At 33.8% G+C, this 21,483-nt stretch overlaps 3 protein-coding genes across 8 annotated transcripts; 1 reads left to right on the top strand and 2 right to left on the bottom strand.

The window, feature by feature from the left end:
• The first annotated feature begins 480 nt into the window (after positions 1–480).
• Positions 481–6,278, top strand: LOC7497530 (probable potassium transporter 13). 6 transcript variants are annotated; one of them, XM_052451521.1, is made up of 10 exons: positions 481–761; positions 1,400–1,631; positions 1,731–1,979; positions 2,520–2,570; positions 2,839–3,099; positions 3,183–3,235; positions 3,426–3,540; positions 4,278–4,532; positions 4,609–5,639; positions 6,070–6,278. In XM_052451521.1, exons 1-9 carry the CDS (start codon positions 720–722, stop codon positions 5,607–5,609), a joined length of 2,259 nt encoding a protein of 752 aa, XP_052307481.1. In that variant the 5' UTR covers positions 481–719; the 3' UTR covers positions 5,610–5,639; positions 6,070–6,278. The 6 variants fall into 6 exon arrangements, with proteins under 6 accessions (XP_052307481.1, XP_024453697.2, XP_052307482.1 ...); XM_024597929.2 differs by lacking the exon at positions 6,070–6,278 and having other exon boundaries at positions 1,400–1,543; positions 1,714–1,979; positions 4,609–5,847; XM_052451522.1 differs by lacking the exon at positions 6,070–6,278 and having other exon boundaries at positions 4,747–5,847.
• Positions 6,279–6,467: 189 nt separating this feature from the next.
• LOC7497529 (uncharacterized) lies at positions 6,468–7,025 on the bottom strand. The gene has a single exon (XM_002303663.4). It carries the CDS (start codon positions 6,880–6,882, stop codon positions 6,676–6,678), a length of 207 nt encoding a protein of 68 aa, XP_002303699.4. The 5' UTR covers positions 6,883–7,025; the 3' UTR covers positions 6,468–6,675.
• Positions 7,026–9,840: 2,815 nt separating this feature from the next.
• LOC7497528 (probable LRR receptor-like serine/threonine-protein kinase At1g56140) lies at positions 9,841–18,033 on the bottom strand. The gene is made up of 24 exons (XM_024596664.2): positions 17,753–18,033; positions 16,076–16,250; positions 15,883–15,954; positions 15,726–15,797; positions 15,539–15,610; positions 15,276–15,347; positions 15,093–15,164; positions 14,922–14,993; positions 14,741–14,812; positions 14,565–14,636; positions 14,415–14,486; positions 14,244–14,315; positions 14,052–14,117; positions 13,745–13,807; positions 13,527–13,571; positions 13,305–13,366; positions 12,698–13,080; positions 12,417–12,612; positions 12,163–12,324; positions 11,703–11,821; positions 11,369–11,579; positions 10,891–11,122; positions 10,569–10,719; positions 9,841–10,475 (listed from the first exon to the last, which is right to left on the bottom strand). The coding sequence occupies exons 1-24, from the start codon at positions 17,880–17,882 to the stop codon at positions 10,065–10,067; spliced, it is 3,126 nt and encodes a 1,041-aa protein (XP_024452432.2). The 5' UTR covers positions 17,883–18,033; the 3' UTR covers positions 9,841–10,064.
• Positions 18,034–21,483: the final 3,450 nt, after the last annotated feature.

The following is a 21,483-nucleotide window of genomic DNA, read 5'->3' as shown; positions in this document are numbered from 1 at the left end:
GCGATTCTGTCACTTCACTGTTAAAAAAAAATTAAAAGACAAAAATGCCTGTTCGTGCGAGTGTAATGTTTTTTTTTCTTTAATTTCTGAAACCTGGGAGTCGTTATTTGAATTGTTTCACTTCCAATAAGAAACAACCTAAAATGAAAACCAACTAACAAAAAATGAAAGGAGAAGACAATTTTCTCAACAAAAAATAGACATTTTGGCGCCATTTAAGAAAATTCCACCGGCCTTCCTTGCCAAGTTCTTTGCCTTTTTGTTTTTCACTGTTCAGTGTTGCAGTGTTAGTGCTTTTTTGAAAATCTTTGATTTTGTTTTTAAATTTTAATTTTTTTAATATAATAATATTAAAAATAAAAACATTATTTTAATATATTTTCAAATAAAAAATATATTTTAAAAAACTTCCACTGTACTTCCAAGTAAACGGGAGATATATCCTTGAAGGATCCATTTTTGACTCCCTTCTCTCTCTAGAAAGTATTAATTTTTGACTGTCTTTTCTCTCTAGAAACTAGAAACTACACACACTTCTCTGCTCCTAGCACTATTTAATAGCAACTTTATTGTAACCCGAAAAGGGGAAAACAATAAAACCATCTTTAAATTATCTTCCTCTTTCTCTTTATGGACTCTAAAGAAAACCCATTTCAGCTTAGGATTCCTGAAGGTTTTTTGGGGTTTCAGTTATTTTATTACTGAAACACAGAAAAAAAATGGAACTTGAATCCGGTTCCACGAACCGGCAATCTAGATTGGTAAATTCATGTTTTTTTCACTGCAGCGTATGCTTTTTTTGGGTGTTTTCTCGTTTCTTTTTGGTATTGCAATGTTGGGTTTTAAGTTTGTTGTGTATTTGCTGTTTAGTTGCCAAGAAAATGTAGCAGAATGAAGGAAAATTTCATGGTCAGTGTAAATTTGGAAACTTTTCTTTGGTTTTTTGACACCCATTTGACTGATTGGTCCTTTGTATGTGGCATCTGTTTGGTTCCCAAGAAAATGCTGCAGAACGAAGGAAAATTTTCCTGGTCAATGCAAATTTAAGAGCTCTTCTTGAATTTTTTTGACACCCTTTTGTCCGATTAGTCTATCTTGTTAAAATCCGCCCCTTCTCTTTTAGTTGGTTATTTTTATACTGTTTCATTCACGTTTAGTCGAGTGAGTAAATTTAGAAACTTGCTGCGATTTTCTTGACACCCTTTTAGTTGCTTGAGCTAATTCTGTTCAAATTTTCCGTTTCTATCATTGGTGAATACTTTCTTTAAACAAATTAAGGTTTATTAATCTTGCACATGTTAATTATTGTTTCATTCACGAATTATTTGAAAAATAGTAGTGATGGTATTGGATCGAGGAAAAAGGTGTGATTTTTTGATGTTTGTTAATCTATTTGCAGAAACTTTATAAAAGTACTTTGATTCTAGCGTACCAGAGTTTTGGTGTGGTATATGGTGACCTTAGCACATCACCAATTTATGTCTACACAAGTACCTTTTCGGGGAGATTGAGACTTCACGAGGACGACGATGAAATTCTCGGGGTACTTTCTTTGGTTTTCTGGACTTTGACTTTAATCCCTCTCTGCAAGTACATTGTATTTGTATTAGGGGCTGATGATAATGGAGAAGGTGCTTTCAAAGACCTGCCTTTGTGTTTGTTTGCCTTTCTAATTTAGAGATGTTTCCGTACTTTTTATGTGGATTGTTGAAGGAGCCTCAATGTTACAGGAGGGACATTTGCCTTGTATTCATTACTTTGTCGCCGTGCAAAGTTAGGACTTTTGCATCCTTCCCATTCGACAGACGATGACATATCTTCTCAAGACTCTTGTCAATTGATCAAAGAGACTAGGGCTAGTTCTCTTCTGAAGGAGTTCTTTGATAAGCATCATAGTTCTCGTGTTGTACTGCTGCTTATTGTGATTTTAGGGACTAGCATGGTTATAGCTGATGGTATCTTGACCCCATCAATGTCAGGTATGTTTCTTTCCTAGTTTCCTAGTAACATAGATTGACTTCAGTTTGTAAAGATGTAGAAGTATGGCCATTGTTGGTACACAGTTTTGGGTTGTCGCTAATCAAACAAGACCACTGGAATGGTGGCCATTCAAAAGGTAGATTAAGGATTCATACTCTTTTGACCTAAATTGCATTCAAGCAATGGCCAATTGTTATGGCCATCCAAAAGGTCTACCTCTGGTAGATCAAGGATTGGTAATCTTTGCATCTAAATTACTCATTCAAGCCATCGCTGATTGTGTTGTAAAAGACACCTCATACATAGACCAGTTGTCCCAACTAGAATATAGTGCTCAACGTTTTGGTCTTTGTCAATTAATTCAAGAAGGGCTTGTCACTTTTATATTCTCTTAGTGATTAATGAAAGATGATTTTATGGTTCTGCTACTATCTTGCCATACAAATATTTTTTAAAAATGCCAAATATTTTTTAAAAATGCCGTCTACTTCTTGAATTATCAATGAGCTGTAACCATTGAGTAATTTTTTTTTCCCCAGTCCTTTCGGCTGTATATGGCATCAAAACCAAGGCTGGAGGTCTGCATGACAGTAAGTAAATGTATCATTTCTTGTTTGTCCTTTCTGACAAAACAGAAGTAGAACTTGTTTCTCATTATAATGGTGTAACAGACTTGCTTTGCGTAATATATGCCTACATACTTTGTTCCCAGGATTTAAATTCTCATATGATTGTTATAACATTAACTAGAAGGCTCAGAAGAAAAGTTGAAAATAATTGCCTTTGGAATGAGTGAGCAAGATATGGAGCATTTGTAGTATCTTTTAGTGATATATGCTTCTACAATTTTCTGTGCAGGTTATGCTGTTTTGATAACCTGCCTGATTTTGGTAGGCCTCTTTGCCCTTCAGCATATTGGGACACATAGGGTTGGCTTCCTTTTTGCTCCTATCATCTTATTGTGGCTATTATCCATTAGTGGGGTTGGTATTTACAACATAATTCAGTGGAATCCTCGTGTTGTGAGTGCTCTGTCACCATATTACGTGTACAAGCTGTTCAAATTGACAGGAAAGGATGGGTGGACTTCTCTTGGAGGCATTGTCCTTTGCATTACAGGTTTGTTGGTTCCCCTTCATTTTCCCCTTTTCTGCCGAAGATTATTCTTGTGAGAATGGCTGAAAAAATGAACTTCTTAATAGGTGCGGAGGCTATGTTTGCTGACCTTGGTCATTTCTCTCAGCTTTCAATCAGGGTAAGTTTTCACTCTAGTTTTATGAGTATGGCCAAATTTCATGATTATGTTTGTGCCTGTATGCTAGGCAGTTGTTTTGTGGTCATTTTGTTTGTTTAATGATCTAAATTAAACTTTTCCAGGTCATGTACATACATCATCAATTTATTTCCCTCTTGACTTTTTATTTTTATTTTACTTACAAGAGCAGATTGCATTCACCGCAATTATTTATCCTAGCTTGATTCTGGCTTATATGGGTGAAGCTGCTTATCTCTCTAAGCACAAAGAGGACCTTCAGAGAAGCTTCTACAGAGCAATCCCTGGTAAGATCTTTTTTTAATTTCTTCTCCCAAATCCTATTTATTTGTTTGTAATTATATCTGCAATTCTACATATACTAGATCCTAGAATATTAATCTTGGAACATAGATACTGGAAATAACTAAATTTGAATTATTTTGAGTCTAGAGGGTGTCAGATGTGATTTCATATAATTGTGAGGTTGTTCCGTGTCTTTCTTGATGTCAAATGAGATTGTATGGTCATGTCATGAAAGACTTGTGTTTTCTTTTGTCTGCTGCTAATATGAAATGTCAAGTTTTGAACTTCCAATTTTTTGCTCCTGAATGGCAGAGACCTTCTGTTTCTTCTTAATATGATATTCAACATGCATTTTATTTTCTGATTTTGCTAGAATTTTTTGGATTCTGTGTACAAAATTTTGCTCCAAGTGTAATTTATTTCTCACGAGGATCAGCTCTATCTTACACAAAATATTAAACTTTATCTGTATGTTAATGGTTCTTTGAAGCACAATTTTCAGGTTGGGACCTTTGATAGGGCTGGCCAATGTTTACGTTCTCATTAACAATCTTTTCTATTGTGCACGATTTACCATTATTTTGGGAAGAGGAAGCATGGTGCTGTTTAATTTTTCAGTTTGGCTCACCTTGCTAGCTATCTGCGAAGTGTTTTTCCTGCTTAGCTATATCTAATTTTTTATTGCAGCATTGTCTTGGAGCATACTCTTATGGGATTTTTTAATTCCTTTTCCATTCAGAGGTTGTATTTTGGCCAGTATTTATCATTGCAACTCTTGCAACAGTGGTGGCAAGTCAGGCAGTCATATCTGCCACTTTCTCGATTATCAGCCAGTGTTGGGCACTGAAGTGCTTCCCTCGTGTTAAGATAATACACACATCAAATCAAATGCATGGGCAGATATACATACCGGAGGTGAACTGGATGTTGATGGTTTTTTGCCTTCTTGTTGTGATCGGCTTTAGGGACACAGATATGATAGCCAATGCATATGGTACTTGCCTCTCCCTCCTGTCCTCCCTTCCTCTCCATCTCCGTCTCTCTCTCAATTAAGTTAGCAATTTGATCAGTTTATCTCTTTGTACCAGGTCTCACAGTTGTCATTGTAATGTTTGTTACCACCTGCTTGATGTTTCTTGTCATTGTTATGGTCTGGAAGCGGAATATTCTGGCAGCATTTATTTTTGTAACTGTTTTTGGATTTGTAGAGTTGCTCTACTTGTCTTCTTGCCTGGCCAAAGTGGCCAAAGGTGGCTGGATCCCTCTCATTTTCTCCCTAATAGCTTTGTCTGTGATGTACATCTGGCACTATGGGACGTTACAGAAACAATCATTCGAGTCACATAACAGAACATCTTTGGATATGCTTCTTAGTCTGGGCCCAAATGTTGGTATAAATCGTGTTCGTGGCATTGGCCTAATCTATACAAATGTGCTCTCAGGGATCCCGCCAATGTTTTCACATTTTGTCACCAGCTTTCCCGCCTTCCACCAAGTCCTCATATTTGTAACATTTCAATTCCTGACAACTCCAAGAGTTTCTGCCAATCAGCGTTTTATTGTAAGCCGCATTGGTCCCGCAGAGTTCCGTCTCTATCGGTGCATTGTCAGGTTTGGTTATAAGGATGCAAGGAAGGATAGTTATGCTTTCGAGACCGACCTGATTGAAACTGTGAGAGTGTTCTTGCAGCACGAGAGTGATGATGGTGATGCTAGAGACTCAGTAAGTGAAATGCCTGTAAATCAGCACGAATCAGACTGTCTACGGGATGATGTTAGCATGAGAGCTGAGAATGGTTCTGGGGCTGGGTTGACTAGATGCAAGAGAGTAAGATTTTGTGGTGTCGACAATAGTAAGGAATTGGAGGACCTGGAGGATGCCCGGGAAGCTGGTCTGGCATATATGATGGGCAATACTTGTGTCTTGGCAAGGGAAACATCATCAGTTGTGAAGAAATTTGCCATTAACATTGTATATGGTTTCTTGAGACGGAACTGTCGGAGCCCATCAACAGCACTAGGGGTTCCTCATACATCTTTGATTGAAGTAGGAATGGCTTATCGAGTTTAACATCAGTGATTGATTGATATTCTGAGAAGGGTAATCTTGACATGGTTTCTGGAAAGGATTGCGGAAGGGTTTACCACTGTAAACTAAATGTAACAAATATGAAGTGACTGATTCAAATACACTGTTATAGGAGCTTACATAAAGATTCCTCAGATTTAGAGATAAGTTTCAGAGGACACAGGACTGACTCTTGTAGTCAATTCTTTTGTATAATAGCATAATTTTCTTTTCTTAGTTATTTTAAGATGTCTTGTTTCCCCAGGGGGGCCTTCTTCTCAATCTCCCCCGCTAGCATGAAACGAGACCTGTCTTTTTTCTCTTCTTCTCTTGATGGAGGCATCATTTGGAAAGATGCCAAGCACTTTGTGGAACAAAATGAGCCGAGACTAACAAATTGCATTCCAGAAGAAATAAATCAACCAAAAAGTAAAAATACAAATCTTTATCAATTTCTGAGAAGGGTAATCTTGACATGGTTTCTGGAAAGGATTGCGGAAGGGTTTACCACTGTAAACTAAATGTAACAAATATGAAGTGACTGATTCAAATACACTGTTATAGGAGCTTACATAAAGATTCCTCAGATTTAGAGATAAGTTTCAGAGGACACAGGACTGACTCTTGTAGTCAATTCTTTTGTATAATAGCATAATTTTCTTTTCTTAGTTATTTTAAGATGTCTTGTTTCCCCAGGGGGGCCTTCTTCTCAATCTCCCCCGCTAGCATGAAACGAGACCTGTCTTTTTTCTCTTCTTCTCTTGATGGAGGCATCATTTGGAAAGATGCCAAGCACTTTGTGGAACAAAATGAGCCGAGACTAACAAATTGCATTCCAGAAGAAATAAATCAACCAAAAAGTAAAAATACAAATCTTTATCAATTTCATTCATATGACAACCAATATACAATCGCCAACCCATATATTACAGCTCAATTCAATACCTCAAAATTCATAGACAAATAATGCTCAACAACCACACCACACATCTCAACAGCATAAAAAATCACTCTCTACACCCCATATAAGAAAGTGCAAAGTAAAGCAATAAAGGGAAAGAAAAAAAATCTAAACATTCTCCAAGTTTCCTGGCTTGGAATGAGGTGGAGGAGGTGGTTTACTAGCAGTACCAGGTGGTGGAATAGGTACCCCAAAAACTTGAGCATTTGTACGGACATCTTGTCTTCCTTTGTATCTCCCCAAGTAGTAGCATCCAAAACCAAGAAGTAAGCAGAAGATTATCAAAGGCAAAGAGATCACCACTACCATACCCATTTCCAATATTCCCTTCAAGGCTGTTTAGAGAGAGAGAGGAGAGTCGAAGCAGGTTAATGCACTAGATGAGAGGGAAGAGAGACACTGCAGGAAGGTTTTCCTACTTTTCTTTGTTGGTCTCGTGAATGAACTGGAGGATTCGGATAGGGGATTTTAAAGAACTTGGTTTCTAACGGTAGGCTTAACATTCAAGCTTCTAACGGTTACTTTTTTTGGGTGGGCCAACATCATGCTCCATGTTTACAGTCTCATGGATGGATTATTAAAAGCTCAGAATTAATTGTTATAAATTATGTAGGATGTGGAGCTGTCTTGTCTTGGAATTTTAGCTTTTGTGTTAAAAAAATTAAAATGGACAAATTTCCATGGGCAGGACAAAGTCGTTGCCATTGAATCAAAGTTTTATATTGTTTTTGATCGACTGAAATTAAAAATAAATTTTAAAATATTTTTAAAAATAATTTAAAAAATAACCTTTATTACTGTTATAAACATCGTGAAGTAAATAAGCTTTTCTACATTTCACTATAGGTCGGATTAAATATTTTTTTAAATAAAAAATAAATATATAGATGTTAATGTATTTTATATTTAAAAAATAATAATTGTGAAATGAAAACATTATGCATACATTTAATAAATATAAATTGAGAATCATTTACATTAATAAATATAAACAATTATTGTTAACGCTATACTGCCGATGGGATCCCAAATTAATTTTTAACATAGCAAAGAAATATGCTAGTATTTCATATGTGTTTTATTGTATAATGATTTTTTTTAATCGGAAAACATAAAGATGTTGTTCACATTTAATGAAATAAACTTAAAAATATATGAATTAATAAACTGAAAAAGAGTTATTAATGCTAATTAAATACTAAAATAAAAGCTAATATTTTTCATCAAAGAAAAAACATATAAGTATTAAAAATATTTAACCTCAACTTTTCCATTTAATTTATATGCTTTTTTTTTGTTTTTTTTATTTTTTATCTTAGAGGTATCTTTTCTTACCAAGAAAAACTATTTTTTTATTTGTATGAAAAAGTAAAAAAATAATTTAAAAAAATAAAAGAGAGGATATTAATTTAAATGAAAATAAAAAAGATTAATGCAAAGTAAAACATATATAAAAAGAAGATTATTAATTAATTTTTTTAATAATCAAAATTAGAACAAAAAAAATAAAAATAAAAGAGATCAGTCCCAAGCATCTAGCCTGCTACCAAGAAAGCCAAGCATGCCTGAGCCTGAGCCTGAGCCTGAGCCTGACCCATATACCTTAGTTTTTTTTTATCAACTCATCCTACTCTTGCTTTTATATATATATATATATTGGATGACAAAGGCGGGTGGCATGTCATCGTCAACAATATTTTTCATAATCTTCTATGATTGAAATATTAGGCTCTAAGTTTTGGAATCTTAAAAATTTATTTTTAATCTAAATAAAAACACCTAAATAAACATCTTTAAAACTTTAACAAATTAATTTCTTAACCCAAAACACCTATAAATTGTTTTAAAAACATAAAATTAATTTTTTTTTCTCAACTTAGAATTTTTTTGAATAACCAAATGGAAAGTAAAAAACATTTTAATAGAATTCATCTCGTCGAATAAAATTCATTGACATATATAATATATATTTTTTATTTTTAAAATGTGAATATCTAATAACTTTCTCTCTACTTTTCTATTTTTTAGTGATTTTTTTTCTTAAACTAGAGACTTAAACGTTAACAAAATAAAAATTTAGACATAATTTCCAAACTAAAAAGTTAAAAATAGAAATTGAGAAAAACCTCAATGCGTTTCCCCAAAAAGCTTTAAATGAACAATGCCAAGTTAAAAAAGGTTTTTATTTTTCCTTTATTTTCAATTTTTATCTTTTTATTTTTTATAAAAACTAATTTTTTCAAAAATCGAGTATCAATCCAATATTAAGATTTTTTTTACAGCATGTTAACCTAATAAAAAAAAATTAAAAACAAATTATCAAGTCCAACTACCAATCAATGCAACTAGAAAAGATAAAATAAAAAGGTTCAGATCTTACTAATTTAGTTTCCATACTTCCTCTTAACCTTATGAGATGATCTATAGTCATCTCAATATTTTATATTCCTAATAATTTAATTATAGAATATTAATTTTATTTTATTTAAATTAAAAATTATCATGAAAAAAAGTATATTATTAACTTAAAAATATTTACATTTAATTTATAATAAAAATTAAATTTATGACACCAACTAAATATGAAAATGTAAAAAATAATTTTAATCTTTTACATTACTAAAAAGTGGTTATATATATAATTATTATTCATGTCCTCTTTCATATAAAAAACAATGAAAACTTGTAAAAGAAAACTATGAAAAATATTTAAAATATGTTTTTCGAACTTAATATAAATTTAAAAATTGGAGTATTACTCAGTACAAATTCTAGATAAAAAAAATATTGTATTTAAATATAAAATATAAAATTTTATTTTTCTGAATCTATTTTTTTAAAAAACTAGAATATTACCTGCTTTATGAATACTTTTAATGTTTTTTTTTCCTCGGAGGCAATAAAGTAATAGAATATAAAGATAATTTAGGAAATACTTGTGTCGTGGCACGTATGAAAATACAAATCATCTGGACCATTGAAAGTTTTTTCTTACTACGTGTCATCTATAGAGAGCCAAAGGTATTCTAAGGCGAGCCTTCATAACAAAGGCACTCTTGAAGCCACCGTCTAATGTTGTATATTCTATGAATGCAGGAGGAAGACGTATTGTTAATCATGGCGGAGCAGTATTAAGCGTTCGTCGCAAGCACATTTTTCTTGGACGGCGGGCAAGAAGAACAATTCAGGTATTGTTTGCTTGAAACTTTGTTTATGGTATGTAAATATAATATATAATGTTCTTTCACAAGTGCGAGTACTTGGCAAGAGCTATGACAGGATGATATCATTTTTATTTTTTTTCATTTTCTGGTGACAATATCATTTCACATATATAGTGCCACAGATTCCTTGTACATTTTTTGTACAAATGTTAGTGTTTAAGGCTTTTCATGTCTACAACTAATCATACAACTGGCTAGAAAAAGAAGGCATAAAGTGCTATGTATACTCTATTTGGCTGCAAACTATGCAGCTCTGTAGGAATAATTAACCCCTTACCTTCCATCCCCAATGAGGTCACTCAGCCTTGGTTCAGTGATATTTAGTGGAGAGTGTATTTGATCACCTCCTGGACTAAGATCAATTGAATTATGATGCTGGCTTTTATTCTTGCTCTTGCTATCATCAGTTGAAGCGGATGCTGGGGTGTTTTCAGTCGAAAAGCTGCCATTTATATCCTTAAAATCCATATCAGTCAAGTAGCTTGGCTTTGATGTAACAGTGCTCACTTCGATATCCCCAGTAAACATTGCCACAACTCTTGACATTGTCGGCCTCATTGCTGGTGAAGCTTGAGTGCACAAGAGAGCTACTCCTATAACTCGAAGAGCTTCATTTTCATCAAATTCTGTTACACTTGGATCCATCAGTAGCAAACTTTGTCTACTTTCGTACAGAGTCCATGCCTAGAAACATTATACGATCAATTCACAATGAGAAGGAATAAATTTGTTAAGAAAGATTCGCCTGCCAAAAAAAAGGGGTGTTGTTTTCTTTACCCATTCAAGAAGATAGACCCTTTCATCATCCAAGCTATAGTCAGAATTTGCTCTCCCACTTATGATCTCCAAAGCAACCACACCAAAACCAAAAACATCAGCCTTCTCAGTCAGATGTCCACGCATTGCATGCTCCGGTGCCAAATAGCCACTATAAGAAAATTAATGTGCTTGGTGAAAAGGTTTATTGGGAATACATTCAAATAATCTCCATTGGTTTTTACATATGGCTTCTATACGCCGCACTGTGGTATAGACTATAGCACAGTTCATAGTCAGCAAATTACAAATGCTCCGAGGAAAAGGTAGAAGGAGATCTTACATGGTTCCTGCAACTCGAGTGCTGATGTGAGTTTTCTTGTCGTAGTATAGTTTTGCCAATCCAAAATCTGATATTTTGGGGCAGAGTTCTGCATCAAGCAAAATGTTACTTGCCTTGACATCTCTATGTATAATCCTTGGACTTGACTCCTCGTGGAGGTAAGCTAACCCTCTAGCAGTTCCCAGGCATATATTGAAGCGGGTAGGCCAATCAAGATGCATTCCATCTTTTCCTGCATAATAAGTAGATGCATGCTTAGTACATAATCTATTCCATAACCAAAATGGAGTCTGAAATCTGAACATAAATCTTATTGAAGTACAGTTATTTGGCCATCCACGATGCCCTTTTTTTTCATGTATTTCAGCCACCAAAAGTAACTGTGTCTATATATTTTGATCATCTGGATGGGTATAAAGAATCAAGTTTCCATGGTTACTTAAGGGAAGTAAGCAAACTATTTTGGGCATCTTCATACCAAAGAGATTCTTATCAAGGCTTTTGTTTTCAAGGTATTCATAAACCAGGAGGCGTCTATTCCCTTCGATGCAGCATCCATAAAGTTTCACAAGATTACAATGTTGAACTGCCGATATGGTGGCGATCTCAGTTATAAATTGACTCATGCCCTGGTTAGATGCAACTGAAAGCTGCTTTACAGCCACTGCCCTCCCATCAGAAAGCAAACCCTGAAAGGTACCAGAATTTAGTAACATAAAGCATACCTGTTGCTAGGTAAACTAAAAAATCTTGAATCACAAGCTTGTCATTTTTTTAAAAAAAATTTAGAGCAGTCATCTTGCGTTTCTTACCTTGTATACAGCTCCAAATCCCCCTTCCCCAAGCATATTTGAAGGACTGAAGTCATCTGTGGCCCCTCTCAACTGGGCATAACTAAAAGTGTTTGGTCCAGGGCCCATCCCAGGAAACACTGCATATGCAAGTAGAAAAATTGAAGTGATTACTTAGGATACCTTTCTTTATCTAACATATAAATTTCTATGCAGGAAATGGTGAATCATTCAAGTACAGTTAACCTACTCTAAGGAAATTACATCCCAGATTCGAGGCATAAAATCATTTTAGGTTGCTACAAGAAAATCAAGGAAATTTTGAAGGCCCTTGGCAGCATATCAAGATCAAGACCATCTTCACTCATATCAGAGAGATGAGGGCTTGAGGAGAGCTGCAGTCAATATTGGAATCAACAAGGCTTGGATCGGATAAACTATAACGAGTACAAGTTGTATCATTATTGTGTGATGATCTTACCTTCCTCATCTTCGCTGTCTTTTTTCCTCATGATGTAAACAACTGCAAATATCAGGGTCAGGCACACAACTCCAGCAGAAACTGAAATACCAACAACCATCCCGGTCCTGCTCTTCTCTTTCCGAGTACTGGGTGGTATCCCACTAACAGTTGGTGTAAAACCTGTGCAGTAAATACGGTTACAAACAGCAGCGAGAACCAGAGAAGGAAAACCTGGACATACTAAGTTCGATTGGTGAGTTATCACATGTTACCTGGAACAACATTAAGGGCTGAGATGATTGGTCCATAGTAGCCTTGTACAGGGGTACAGCAGGTCCCCTTACCAGCCCAAAACAAATGAATTTCCAGATGATTTTCTGACACAGTAACATTAAAAATCCTTGTAATTGATCTCTCAACCCCACCTGCCTCCTTCGATATGTCAAAGTCTTTCAATTGACGACTTCCCTATAAAACACATGAACGCATAGAGAATGGAATTACAATTATAGAAGTTCTGTACTGTACGTATTTGGTTTCAAACATTTTCTACCTGAATATAGATATCAAAAACGCGCCGTCCTAAACTCTCCCAAGTTTGTGAGCTTCGATCCGCAAATGCAGTTTCGGCAAATAACAAATGCACAGTATAAGGCCCATTCTCTAGACCCAGGCCAAAGTACCTAAGTGAACCAGGAGATATCCTTGAAGTCTGATAGAGCTCTGGGATATTAGTGCTAAGAACTTGTGTCAAGGTATTTTCAACATAATCAGGACTTCGTCTATCAGCAAACAAGCCCACATTGCTCACCGCCCATTTCTCGGTACTAGTTACACTGAATGATGCTGCACTGAGAGATGAGTTTTCAGCTTCATAAACTGTGCCATCAGCGGTTCTCATCTCTGGACCACCACACTTGATTGAGAAATTTGCATCTACAACAGATAAAAAGAAAGGAACTGAAATCAATTACTCTCTACCACATTGATGAACGCATGAAGCCATTTTCACCTATACATGTAACTAAGTTCTCAAAGCCTAGACATATGCTGTACAGTACTAGGATGATTACCGGAAGGGTCTAGGAAGGCGCATTTCATATTGAATCAGACAGTGAAAAGTTATATTTGGAACTAAATTACTGGATGAAGAAGCGTACAGCGTGGAGTATCCCGATTGCATGGGAAATTTCTCTGTAAACAGTTCAATCCTGGCAGAACACTACATAAGAAAACAACTCTTATTGCCTATCAAAATTGGAAAATAAGAAAGAAAAAGAGGAGGAAAGAACTGGTTCCAAATACAGGTAATAGATTGCACCAGTTTTGCTTACTGTGCACACTATTAATTACAACGGCTTTGAAAGGAAATGTCACTTCACCTTATATTTGAGTTGTCAAAAGTGAAGTTGTTGGCCACTAAATTCCTGCATAGTTCCACAAAGATTACCGGTGAAACTTAGTAAAGATTCATGATGACAGAATACGGCAACATTGCATCTTATGAGGTAGTAATTTATTTGGTGTTTAAGAATATTAATTTAGTGATAAACTCAGAATAATGATGGATGAAGAAAGTGCCCTGATCGGGAACACATACAATTGTACATTTGAGGCTACCCATGAAGGAAAAGTTCCTGTCAGATAATTGTAAGATAAATCTCTGCATACAAAAATATATCAAAGGGGGTTAGTAAGCACATGATAAAAAAGGAGTTGGAATAAGATGAGATTCTGACTAAATTCAGATATGAAAAGAAGGAAATAATGATGGCTTCAGAGTGTAGTCCAACGAAGAAAATGGAAGCATGATACGATCTAACACCTACTTCAGAAGCTGTTATGTAATCGCTGCTTGGGCAGTGCCAACAGATTCAATTTACAATATTCTTGGTACGAGGACTTACATTGTCTGAAGTGTATCGCTCTTCTGCTCAGGGAGGGTTCCAGATAGACTATTGTTTCCAAGAAACCTGGCCATTACAATAGTATGGAAGAGTAAATAACAAGGTGAAGATTTCACCAAGAGTCTTCGAACTAAAAAAAAAGATAAAGAAATTGATCAAAACACTACTATGGAAAGGTTAAGTGATATTTACAAGTATTCAAGAGAACTCATCCTGAACAAAGCACTTGGAACTTGGCCTGTTAAGTTGTTAAAACTTAAATCCCTGAAAAAATTGATGAAAAAATCACAAAAGAAACATACAGGCATAATTAGATTTCATGGATGGCTTTGGCATTTCAAGCTGAATGTACTGAGATCTTACAGTCTATTTAAAGTTTGGAGTTCTCCAATATCAGATGGAATACTACCATTGATCAATGCATTCCTCAGATTCCTTCAAAGAGAAAAATCAAGTAGCTAGTGCAAATTCTTATGCATATAAAAAGAATGGATAGACTAATCAACTACTTACAAGTCGGTCAAGTTCTTCAAGTTCTTGATAAAATCAAGGGTAGAGCTCATGTTGCTTAAATCGCTGATTCGCCTGTATAGTTATGTGCATTTATTACTGAAACTAGTTTTCTTTTGTATGCGGATAAACATATGAATGAAAGAGAGATAATCATATATATAAATAAACAAACTCACAGAGAGTTCAATGAGGTCAAGTTGGAAAAACTGAGTGGTATAGGACCTTCAAAAGAATTCCCTTGAAATCTCCTGGAGAAGCATTCCATAAACCAATCAAACAAATCATTCTTCTCTGTAGCTGTAAACATACTACTGTCGCATCTAACAAATGAAAATATCAGAAGATTCTATGATTTACAATGATGTAAGCCCTGTCCAGTTGCCTATGAAGTCAGGTATGTTGCCTGTGAAAGAATCATCCGATGCCCACCTGAACATATACAAGCCAAGGTAAGCCATGCTGGGGTATAGTACCTTGGATTTTAAGAGGAACAAACTGCAGTAAACTTATAGAATGTGATTTCCTCACAAGACTCTCAATCTTTGAAGGTTGGCAAATGTTGAGGGAATTTCACCACCCAATCCACAACTATTAATATAACTGCAAAACACACATATATGTCAAAATCTTGTTAACAACATGTGGCAGTGGTACGAATCCTTACAGAGCGGAGATTGTTTACATTAGAGGGAACACGTTGCTACAACTTACAGTTCCTCAAGATTGACAAGATTACCCAGTTCTGGGGGAAGTGTGCCTGAGAAATTATTTACACCAAAAGACCTGTTGAAAATGCAAACATATAGGGCATTTTCAGAAGATATCATCCGAACAAGCTTTCCCTATTTGCATAAAAGTTGTATAATACTTCTATCTTATAATCTGTCCATAACTTAAAGAGTACCAGAATGAGGATGTTTGTGGAAGATATCTTTAACAAAGTAAAATTTAATTCAAAAGAAGGCCAATCTTACAGCAAAGTTAGCTCCTTAAGATTGCCAAGCTCCTTAGGAATGGTCCCAGAAAATGCATTGTGGGCAATTGACCTAGTCACATAAACAAAGAAAGGTCACTGAGACGCCAAACTTAAATTTTCTGGTAACAGACCAGAAATTTTCAAACGTAACAAAATGTTCTGATAGGAAGTACTTCTTTACTTACAAACCCTTCAATGCTGACAAATTTCCAATAAACGCAGGCAATGGACCAGTGAAGTAATTTTGATCAATTTTTCTACAAAATTCCATCAACAATGTGAGCTAGAAAGAAGCCTTGAATCTTTCAACAAAAAGTTTATAACTTGGGCGTGTTTCCTTACAGAAAGGTAAGATACTTCAAAGCTGTAAGTACTTCTGGAATCACCCCCCTTTTGTTCAAAGCATAAACTCTCCTGAAAACAGTTTGAGAGTTAAATGCAGATTAAAATATAGGAAAACAGCCCGTGGATTTTTTGTAGTGTCATGCTAAAAGTCGAAATTATAAGAAAAAAGAAACGAGAAAGAGAGACATACAGTTGGGTAATGTGACATGTAGTCTGAGTACATTCACATTTGATGGCAGGGTTGTTGTCAGGGTCTTCAAAATCAGTTTGGTCAATGGCAGATCCGCTGCATGGCTCTCCACTCAAGTTCCATAACCCCACAGCTTGTGTGTCCCATTGTTCAAATAGCGAGTTCAATGCACTCACTGTCTCACCATCACAAAAACAACTTTTATAAGCAGTGCTAATTCTTATCCTCATTAAGATGCTTACACATGCTCATTTGATGGAGAAATCATTTTCACTCTATGGTGATTATAGGTAGACTTCCAAATCAAATTGCCTTAAAATAGTATATTTTTGTTGAAATTATTTTTTAAAGTTTTTTTTTTAGAATTTTTTTTTTAAAAAATTTGTTTTTAACATTATTAATTTTTAAAATGCTTTTAGAAAGTAAAAATAAATAGACTGTAAACCTGAATCTTAGCCAAATACTGGACTGGACATAATACCATAGCACTGCTCTTATGGCCTGCAAAAAATTGAGCCAGGAATACTATAGCTTTTCAACCCACAGTAAGAAGTTGCCCATGTTCTTCTTTTTTCCTAAAATATTTTTTTTTATGTATATAATTAGGATATCAATCAGCTAAAATCCATCGTCTGATTAACTAAAACTTTATAATTAACAACATATTAGTGAATAGTGATGTTCATGCTCATATTCTTGGCTAGTAAAAAATCCACACTATGATGCCCTTTTCTTCAGTAATTTTTGAAATGAAAAGCTTATGTAATCAACTACGAAGATATGGGCAGGGACACCATATTAAATCTACACTTCACTTCTTCTTATGTTATCTAAAAGAGAATCTTCGAAAAAATCATACTACTCATTTACTTATGTTTTTAAGAAAGTGATATATATATATATATAATATGATGATGTAACAGTCCAGGAAATGTAATTGAAGAACTTGTGCCGACCAAAAATATAGTGGGCATTGATTGTGAGCTGTGACCCTCTACAGACCACACGCATCCACTATCTCTTTCAGATTGCTATCATTCCAAGAAAATATCAGGAAGCTTAGCCATCGGTACGAGCATTGGTGAAAAAGATCACATTATACTTTGGCTACCAACTTGTGATATTAAGGTCTTAGCTACTTAACGAAAACATCATTAAATACACAGGTAGCTTCTTTAGTTTTCTTCTTCTGCTGAAAAAGCAATTCCGATCAGCATAAATATGAACGAAAAACAAACCCAGAAAGAAAAGCAAGACTTTCAGTCTGGTTTTTCATGTCGTACAGTCTATATATATATATCTATATTCGACAAACAAGGTAAAAAAAAACATTTTAATTGGTAAAATTATTTGAAGCTAAGAGCTTTTTTTGATACATCTCCAATCTGTAGTTATCAAAATGGCTAATATATATATATATATATATATATATATATATATATATATATATTTTAATCTGACTTTGCATCCCTTTGTGTGAGCCTAAATTCCTAGTGATAAAATAAAAACTCTCATAGCTAAAGCTAACGATGCCATGTACACGCAAAGGTTTCAAAGTAAGAGAAAAACAAATTAAGATGCAAGAAAAATCGATGTACATGGTTTATTTTGGTACCGTTTGGACCTCAAGAGGATTCATACTTGTACTGTAGAATTCAAGAGATCAGGGAGAGGTACCTTCAGATGGATCAGTAGTGGCGTTTTGAGCACTGGAAAGGTGAAAGGTTGAAAGAAGAACGATGAAGGGAAGAAGGCAAAAGTAGTAAGCAAGTGCTGAAGAATAGAGCAACTTCACACTCAATTCCATCTTCTCTCTCACACTGAGAAACAGAATGCTTCCCTTTAGACCTATGCAAAGTAAAATAAAAGCTTGTTTATAAATACAGAGAGAGAGTGAAGAGGACTTTTAGCTGGTGAGGTTTCTTTCTTTCTTTCTATTTGGCATAATATTTGAAGTTCAATCTTGAAAAGTCAGGGAACTGTAAAATTCTGTCCATTTCATTATCTATTTATTTACTGTGTGTTTCTGTATCCTTGTAACTTCTGTCGCATACTTGAAAAAAAACTCAGCTTTTTAATTTGATTGAAATCAAATATTCAAAGCCAGCCAAAGACAAGAAAATTCATGAGAATTTATCTCACCTCCTCTCCCGGGGCTTAAATTCAACTTTTTTAGGCTCTTTGGTTGCAAACCTTTATAGCATCTACACTGATGGAGTTTCTTCCTACGTCAAAAAAAAAATAAAATGTTAAAGAGATACAAGTATTTTTTTTAAAATAAAATAAAAATAGAAAATTATAAATTTTAATTTTAATATTAAAAAATAAAATTAAAAAAAAATAACTTTACTAACCCCAAAACTTGCAATCCGAGTTATAAAATTATAATAACGTGATAGAAATTAAATAAAAAAATTATAAAATTTAATTTTTAATTAATCTAATATTAAAATATAAAATTATAAAAATAATTATTAAATTATAAACATTTAATATGGAGATAATTTGTCTATTAATTAACTAGAAACGGCAAAAGGAGAGAATATCAAAGATGTAGACATTTAGTATGTTAGTCAAATATACTCAATGTGAAATACTATCTTTATGTGAAAGCTTTCAAAGTAATTCGTTGATTTTTGGGCTTTCATTATCGATCGAGAAATAAAAACTTAATAAATAAAGCTCGAAAAAGACTTGGGAAAAATACTGTATTTATTATTTCATGTTTGGGCAGAAATTAGTCTACAAACACGGAAGGGAACTTTGACTGTAGGATTTTAACACATGAATAAATTGATTTAAGTTATTTTTTATTTTTTTAATATTGAATTAATTAAGAATTGACCATTATAATTTTTTAATTTATTTTTATAGGATAATTATAGTTTTATGTTTGGATCGCAGATTAGGTAAGTTAATTCTTTTTTTTTTTTTAGTTGAGTGTTTTTCAATCTCATTCCTTAATATTGAGTTAATTATGAATTAATTTTCATAATTTTTTTTAATTTATTTCTTCAATGTTGGGTTGATTGAGAATTAAAATTTATAATTTTTTTATTTGCTTTCTATAGAGTTATTCTTGTCTTCCAACTTGAGTTTGACAAGTTAACCCAAGTAAACTATAAACATTTTTTTTGTTCTTTTTTTGTTATTTCTTTTTCAATTTAATCTTTCAATATTGGATTGATTGAGAATTGAATTTTATAATTTATAATTTATTTATTTTATATGAGATTATCACAGTCTTATGACCTGAGTCGTAGGTGTGATCGGTTAACTTGGGTTTTTTTTGTCCTTTTTTAGTTGGATTTTTTTTTTCAAATTCATCTTTTAATATTGAGTTGGTTGAGAATTAGACTTCATAATTAGTTTTATTTCTGTTTTATGAGGTTATCATGATCTTATAACCCAAGTCATGAGTTTGATCGGTTGACTTTAATTGACTCAAGTAGTTTTTTGTGTTCTTTTTTTATTTGTATTTTTTTAAAATTTCATCCTTAAATATTGAGTTGATTGAGAATTAAGTTTCATATTTTTTTTTTGATTTGTTTTCTCTAGGTTATCCTGATCTTATGACTCAGGTTTGATGGTTTAATCCAGATTGACTTGATTTATTTATTTTAGTTAAATTTTATTTTTAATTTCATCATTTAATATTGAGTTGATTGAAAATTAAATTTAATAATTTTTTATAGAATTATCATGATTTAATGACCTGAGTAGCGGATTTGATAAATTAAACCGAGTTGATAAAAATTACTATAATATGTTGTTTTAATATGTTTTTTTTTTAAAATATCATTTTGATTTTTTTTTACTAATCTATATTTTTATCAATCATTCAAATTATTATTTAAACTTTCCATGTAAATCATATCACATCAAATTTCCATATAGTTTCTTTCAAATGCTAGCACCGAAAGATATTTGCCACCTTATATGTTCATGAAATAAAGCATTTGGAAATACTCTAATTTGGCTGCTTAGACTTTCTAAACTCAAACCGTACAATATGAAGACTGCACTAATTTTCCACGAGTAATAATTTGCTGGGGCCTTGCCAATTGGCGCCTGTTACCTCCTCTAACTCCATATCCACCATGTTCTTTGCAAGCACGACACATGCTATTTCTTCTTAAATATATATTCCTCGATCTCTTCCTGATTTATTTCAAATTTCATAGAATCATCCATCATCTCTAGTCTAGATCTAAGAAGCTTTATTAAGCGTCTTTATGGCAGACTTTTCCTTATGCTAACCTATGATTCGAGCCTATTGAATCTGTAATCTGACCTTTTCCATTTATATTGAAGAATATATATTAATTATATATCTGCTTTAATTATTTTCAAAGTTCTTGTTCTCTGACAAAATATTTAGTTTTAATGCTATGTATTTTGGGTATTCAATGATTCTCAATCATGGAAAAGAGTTAGGTCAATTATGTTTCGCGATGCTAACATCGGATTCTGAATTTCTGAGGTTGAGTGTGGATTTAGGGTCCAATCTATTTGGTCTAATCACTAATATATGATCACTAACTGGCTTGAACGATGAAATAAGAATTTGTGTGATCATGGTCAAATCTCACCTCTCATATATAATACACAAAAATCCCTCTTCCTCAATCCTTGTGACCATCAATCATACTCATAAATCTTGTTTCAGTTCACGAACTGAGTATACACATATTCTAAGTGTATTTTACCTATACACAAAGGGCATGGGAGTTTCTCATGCATCTTCACACACACACAAAGAAGAAGAAGAAGAAGAAGAAGAAGAAGAAGAAGGAGATGATGCGTGAAGGCAATATTGCTTAAGATGACGAGAGCTCCACGAAAACTAAGTCCACTGTTGTTCGGTGCATCGAGCTATATAAAATAGCAGTGACATTCCCACTAGCCTTATCACCATATGTGACCTCAGTCAAGTGCTTGGGACCTAACTTCACTTCATAACTCTGTCCATTCACAATCATTTTTTAGCATTGCTTCATCTCCAAGAAATAGAAATAAAGGGGCAATATTAATATCCAAAATGATATAAAGATGGCGTAGAAATGATCATAATGGAGGTTAAAGGAGTCAAAAGGACTAATGGTGGCCAGTGTAAACTGACCATTAAATATTAATGAATATGTCAAAATCTTACAATACAGGGAAAAAACAAAAATCTGCGTTGGCATGCCTCGGTCATAATCCTCAGCGTAGCGAAAATCATCCTCTTCATTTTCGAAATACATATCATTATAATAGTCGCTATTACCCGCATCAGTTTCTCCAAAATCATGTTCATACACGATGTTTTCTTCACTAGCACCAGAACTGTGTTCTTCAGGGATGCAGTTCTAGTCCACAAGCTGTGTGCATCAGCATAATAGGCATTAGAGAGTGTTCAGTACTGT

The sequence above is a fragment of the Populus trichocarpa genome, chromosome 3 (assembly GCF_000002775.5).
Source record: "Populus trichocarpa isolate Nisqually-1 chromosome 3, P.trichocarpa_v4.1, whole genome shotgun sequence".
In the NCBI taxonomy this organism is placed as follows: domain Eukaryota; kingdom Viridiplantae; phylum Streptophyta; class Magnoliopsida; order Malpighiales; family Salicaceae; genus Populus; species Populus trichocarpa.
The sequence above is the reverse complement of the archived record's forward strand: the minus strand, read 5'-3'. Positions and strand labels throughout refer to the sequence as shown.